A 6,000-nucleotide genomic window follows, 5' to 3' on the forward strand; every position below is an offset into this window, starting at 1 on the left:
AAGTCTCTTCTAATGTTCTGATGATTTGATTCAGGTGTATTTGAATAGGGAGAGATTGAAAATGTGTACTGTTGGTGTGCCTTCAGGAATAGGGTTGGGAAACACTGGACTACTGTATAGTCAAGCCCGAAATTACTTATAGGCTACCCCTGGCAAATGTTTAATTAAAGTTTTTGTTCAAATGTAAATAAATGATTGTCCTTTAATGTTGACAACACATTGTTAATCATGTTTTATAGTACTTTTATCGAAAGTATTGCAACATTTTGTGTGATCTGTTGGTATGCACATGCTTTTGAGGCCCAGAAGAGGTCATTGGGGAAGGTGGTAACAACAGCCAGTAAGTTGTTGGGAATAAAACTAAAGAGCACAAAGAAAGAGTATTAAATAAGGCTATCATGATTATCAATGATGAGAAACATCCTTTCTCATACACCTTCAAATTGTCACCATCAAGTCATGGATATTCTGTTCCCAGATGTGTAAGAAATAGGACAAAATTATCATTTATACCTCAAGCAATTAAGTTAAATTCCTCCTCTCTCAGTAGCAGTTGATGGCCAGTAGACTGGATATTTAATTAGAGTAGGGGTACCATGGTGCTTTACGTTTTTAAATGATTTCTTTATTTATATAAATGCCAAATGTGAAATGTCAGATGTCTTTGTGAATACATGCTGCAAATAAAATCTCCCTACAGGGATAAATAAAGTTAACTAACTAACTAACTAACTAACTAAAAGCTGAGTAATAAGTATATTTCCCCCACAATGATGCCTCTCTCTTTCTTTCTTTCTTTTTTTTTTTTTGCATTCGTTTTTTTATTTTTATTGTGCATTAGTAAATTAGTTACAGGAAAAACAGACAAAAATTCCAAAGATAATTGAAATTCAGATATAAAGGGGTAAAAGGATATTCACAAGATGCCCAATACAGAATTATAATATAACGTACAATAGATAAAGCTTTTACATTTTTCACAGCTTTGAGAAACTTCATTAAAAGAAAAAGGGGGAATTTAAAATTATTACCATTTAAAATAATTAAATTAAGAAAATTCTTCATGTTTTTATCGTCATTTTCAAAATATCAAATCATTTCTATTGCATTCAATGTTATCAACATGTTAATTTCAGCAGAATATGTAGAACAGTCTTACCAAAATGATTGCACACTCTGACAATCAACAAATGAGGATTCCTCACTGTTTCTACAAAAGAAACAATCTTTCTCAATATCGGAAAACTTAGAGAGCAACAAGTAGGCTGAGTTTATTTTGTGTCAAATCTTTTAACTAATTTCTCTTATTTGTTTGAAATGCAAGATTTGCATGCTATGCTTTTCTCCAGTTAACCTCCCATCATAAAGAATTCCAATAAAATGTCCCTCTTGGAATAACTCATTAAAGATTGCCTTAAGTCTTTGTTCTTACATTTCTATCAAATACATTATTACCGTTTATCAGGAAATTACATTCTTTATTTTATATCTAATAATAGGCCAAATGGCTGCACATTCAATTAACGAGTATCTTGTACATTGTCTTAATATTTTTAGCCTGTGTCATCATTTCAGGTCAAAGTAATTTGCCAGAGGTATGAATAATTTTGGCTTGACTGTGTTTATACGTATAACTCCTAAATACATATAAATATTTACATTTTATTACAAGATATTACATTCTATAATAATAAAAATACTACATTGGTATGAATCTAAATAAAACTTTTTGTTTAATATATATTTAATTAATAATATTTAGGGTTTATTTTACAACGACGAAACACGGCAGCTTCTGGATTTACCTTAAATATTACCATAAAACCACTAAAGCAATAGATGTTTAGTTTACCTACTTATAGCGTTTGTTTAGGATTGGAATATTGTGTTTATTTGTATTTTATTTTATAATGTTGAATATTATGCACACACACACACACACACACACACACACACACACACACACACACACACACAATAAAATAAAAAACTAAAATACAAATTCATTATTTTTCCTTCAGCTTAGTCTCTTATTTATCAGGGGCTGTCACAGCGGAATGAACCACCAACTATTCCAGGATATGTTTTACAAAGCGGATGCCCTTTCAGCCAACCCAGTATTGGGAAACACCAGTCATTCACACACATACTCATACATTACAGCCAATTAAGTTCATCAAATTCACCTATAGCGCAGTCCATAGTCTATAGAATGTTGGGGAAACCGAAGCACCCGGAGAAAACCCACGCCACTGACCCAGCCTGTACTCGAACCAGTGACCTTCTTGCTGTAAGGCAAGAGTGCTAACCACTGAGCCACCGTGCCACCCATATAAAATACAAATATGTACAATATGTATCTGATAATAAGACTATTTACATTAATATATAAACTATGAAGACTAATAAATTGAATATATGAAATGTAGAATCTGCTTCTCCACATATTGCATACAAACCTTCTTTCTTTCAGGGGGTCTGCGAATACTCTCATACCCTGACTGAACCAATAGATTGTCCAGCATCAGTCTCACACTTTTCCACTAGATGGCAGTAATGACACACAATGACCTCCAGCCACCGACTCGACTAGAGAGAAAGAGAAACAGTAAACGGAAGCGTCGTTTGTACTTCTTCCCGTTGTATGTTTATGTAAAAGTGGCACATTTTCTGACACAGTCCTAAGTGTTTTGTTATTCTTTTGAGACATGGACATCCTGAAAGCTGAGATTGCGAGGAAACGAAAGCTCATAGAGGAGAAAGAGCTCATAGATGTGAGGAGCGATGGCCAGATGTGTTTACTACAGCTGTTTTAATGCTTCATATATTATGCGTGTTGTGTTTATTGTTGTGCTGTTTCTTCAGGACTCAAAGAAATACTTTAAACGGGCTGAACTCGCGCGCAAAGAAGAGGAGGATTATTACAGGAGATGTGGATACAAGGTACAAATACTTTATTCACATTCAGTTACTTCCATCTTTTATCTGGACCACAACATTTGATCATCATGAAAGTTGAAACTATACATTTTCATTTGAGTTTAAATGCCCAATTCATACAGAGAAACACTAATTGTATGTAAATTAGCTTTTGTCAAACATTTAGTTTCTATTAGTTAGCTTTCAGTGTCGTTAGCAGATTCTCTTATTCACAGCAACTTACAAATGTAAGGTTTTGTGTTCTTTTATTTTATAATTTAGTTCCTATTTTTTTGTATTGTATTAATATATTATTTATAATCAGTATTAATAATCAATGTATAACATTTATTTGTTCATACTTTTTTAATCATTTATTATTTTATTTTTTGGTATTCTTCATTTTTCTGTACATTTTCGCCAGTATTAGGATGTGACGCACATTTTTGTGTCTTAGTTTGTTTCATCTGGACTAAATATGTAAATAAAAAGTTGTGTTTAGTTCTGATATAAATAAAGAAGAAGAAAAAAAACACTTTTTTCGGAATGTAATTTATCAAACTTCCAGGACAACTCTGTGCTGGCTAAACTCTCGCTTTATCTGCATACATGTGACTATTAGCTACTGGGAATTCTTGAAGAGTTTAGTGCCAAAACAACACTTAAAGAGCTTTTTTTTTTGTAAATATTTGTTTGTACTATTTTCTGGGGTCCACTTACACTTACCGGCCACTTTATTAGGTACACCTTACTAGTACCGGTTTGGACCCCCTTTTGCCTTCAGAACTGCTTTAATCCTTCGTGCCATAGATTCAACAAAGTACTGGAAATAGTTCTCTGAGATTTTGCTCCATATTGACATGAGAGCATCATGTAGTTGCTGCACATCCATGATGTAAATCTTCTGCTCCACCACATCCCAAAGGTGCTCTATTGGAATAAGATCTGGTGACTGTGGAGGCCATTTGAGTACAGTGAATTCATCGTCATGTTCAAGAAACTAGTCTGAGATGATTTGCGCTGTATGACATGGTGTGTTATCCTGCTGGAAGTAGCCATCAGAAGATGGGTACACTGGTCATAAAAGGATGGACATGGTCAGCAACAACACTCAGGTAGGCTGTGGCGTTGACACAATGCTCAATTGGTACTAATGGGCCCAAAGTGTGCCAAGAAAATATCCCTCCACACCATTACACCACCAGCCTGTACTATTGATACAGGCAGGATGGATCCATGCTGTTGACACCAAATTCTGACCCTACCAGAGATGGTTGTGCAGCAAAAACCCAGTAGATCAGCAGTTTCTTAAATACTCAGACCAGCCCTTCTAGCACCAACAACAATGCCACTTTCGAAGTCACTTAAATCATCTTTCTTCCTGATTCTGATGCTCGATTTGAACTGCAGCAGATTGTCCTGACCATGTCTACATGCCTAAATGCTGGAGTTGCTGATTAGAAATTTGCGTTAACGAGCAGTTGGACAGGTGTACCTAATAAAGTGACCGCTGAGTGTATAATGTGATCAAGATTATTAGTTAAAAAATTAGTACTTGACAGTTTTGTGCACTATTTTTGACTCATCAAAACACTGTTTGAATGGGCGTGGCCAATTGTAGACTATAAATATATAAATTGTATATTAACAGATCTAAATAGTCAGTGTAGTAGAAGTGGGCCTCAATCTTCAAAGGAGGCAGGACTTACCCACCACATTACATAGAACATTCCAGCACCTGTGGTTTTGTCAGGCCGCATTCAATGGAAGCTGAATTTAGAGGAACCACACTGTTGAGTTCTGAAACAGTGTGTTTCAATGATACTCGTACGTCTCAAAAGAGAAAGGGAATTTTGCATCTCAGTTCATGACCTCTTTAGATCGAACCAGAAGTGTCAATTGTGAACACACACAAACTACGTATAGGATCCACATACTTAATTGTCAGTCATTCATCGCTTTAAAAGAAATATTCAATAAATTTTTTTCAATTCACCTTTATTTGTATAGCGCTTTTACAATGTAGATTGTGTCAAAGCAGCTTCACATAGAAGATCATAGTAAATAAACTGTCCTATTAAAATATGTCTTTCATCTCATACTCATGCGTTCACCTGAAAAGCTCTTTCTCTCTAGTTCTTTTCTCCACCCGGAGCAGTGTCTTCAGTGGACTGTGTATCTCTTCTCATTTTCTCTTTCCTGCTGTGTGTGTGTGTTTGTTCTGAGTGTAGGTTTCTAATGAGCAGCCTGTGAGACAGGTAGGGCTCAGGCAGACAGAATGCATGCTGCCAGACAGATGTTTGACTGGGTTACGGCATGAATAAAGAAGATTTGTGTGTTTAATTGCCTTTGCTCCCAGTGTTGCACAAAGCTGGAGGCAGCGCCATCCCAATGATCAGCCCAGCCGCAAATACAGTGATCACAGTCCAATCAGTGGCGTTATGTGACAGAGGAGCAGATTCTTTGCCTGCTGTCTCATTTGTGCAATGCTCTTTTTTGTTTTAGCTTCCTTGATCAGTTTTGATTTACCAGTGCCTTGCATGCATGTTCTGTTCAATTGAAATCGGTGTTTGGATACAGCTTTAAATATCAGAGCATGGCCCACAGGTTCATTATGGCAAGAGATATACATGCGATTACAAGCTGTTTGATCACCTGTTGCATTTTAGAAGATGTTGTGCACACTTTCTAAGGTTAGACGAGGATTTGATCACATTTTAAATATGCATGATTATAGGACCAATTATATTTTCCGGTTATTGATACATTTATGATTTTGCAAGCAGCCCTTAATCTCGCAATTACGTTTTGCCATCATTAAAAAATTGAAGACCGCTATTAATATATTCACATGTATACATATTTTTTTATTTAAAGATGGACAAACCCGACGAGGAGGCGCCTCCTTCTACATCAGCCAATCCGGTGTTAGAACTAGAGCTCACGGAGGAGAAGCTGCCAATGACGCTATCTCGACAGGAGGTTGGTCGGCCAATCAGCTCACCTGATGTGACATGGATGTTTTTTTGAGGAATAATGAATGTTTGGCTGCGTGCAGGTGATCAGACGTCTGAGGGAACG

At 36.0% G+C, this 6,000-nt stretch overlaps 1 protein-coding gene across 2 annotated transcripts in view; it reads left to right on the forward strand.

Annotated features, from left to right (window-relative positions):
- The first annotated feature begins 2,606 nt into the window (after positions 1-2,606).
- Positions 2,607-6,000, forward strand: part of prpf18 (PRP18 pre-mRNA processing factor 18 homolog (yeast)) — a 6,479-nt gene continuing 3,085 nt past the window's right edge. Inside the window, exons 1-5 of one of the 2 annotated variants that reach the window (XM_056478916.1) lie at positions 2,607-2,774; positions 2,866-2,943; positions 5,151-5,177; positions 5,797-5,901; positions 5,978-6,000. The exon at positions 5,978-6,000 is cut by the window's right edge and continues 91 nt beyond it. In XM_056478916.1, the coding sequence (XP_056334891.1) occupies positions 2,709-2,774; positions 2,866-2,943; positions 5,151-5,177; positions 5,797-5,901; positions 5,978-6,000 (299 nt within the window). In that variant the 5' untranslated portion in view covers positions 2,607-2,708. The remainder of the gene's footprint in view (positions 2,775-2,865; positions 2,944-5,150; positions 5,178-5,796; positions 5,902-5,977) is intronic. The other variant, XM_056478917.1, reaches the window with a different exon arrangement.

The sequence above is a fragment of the Danio aesculapii genome, chromosome 18 (genome assembly GCF_903798145.1).
Source record: "Danio aesculapii chromosome 18, fDanAes4.1, whole genome shotgun sequence".
Taxonomy (NCBI): Eukaryota; Metazoa; Chordata; class Actinopteri; order Cypriniformes; family Danionidae; genus Danio; species Danio aesculapii.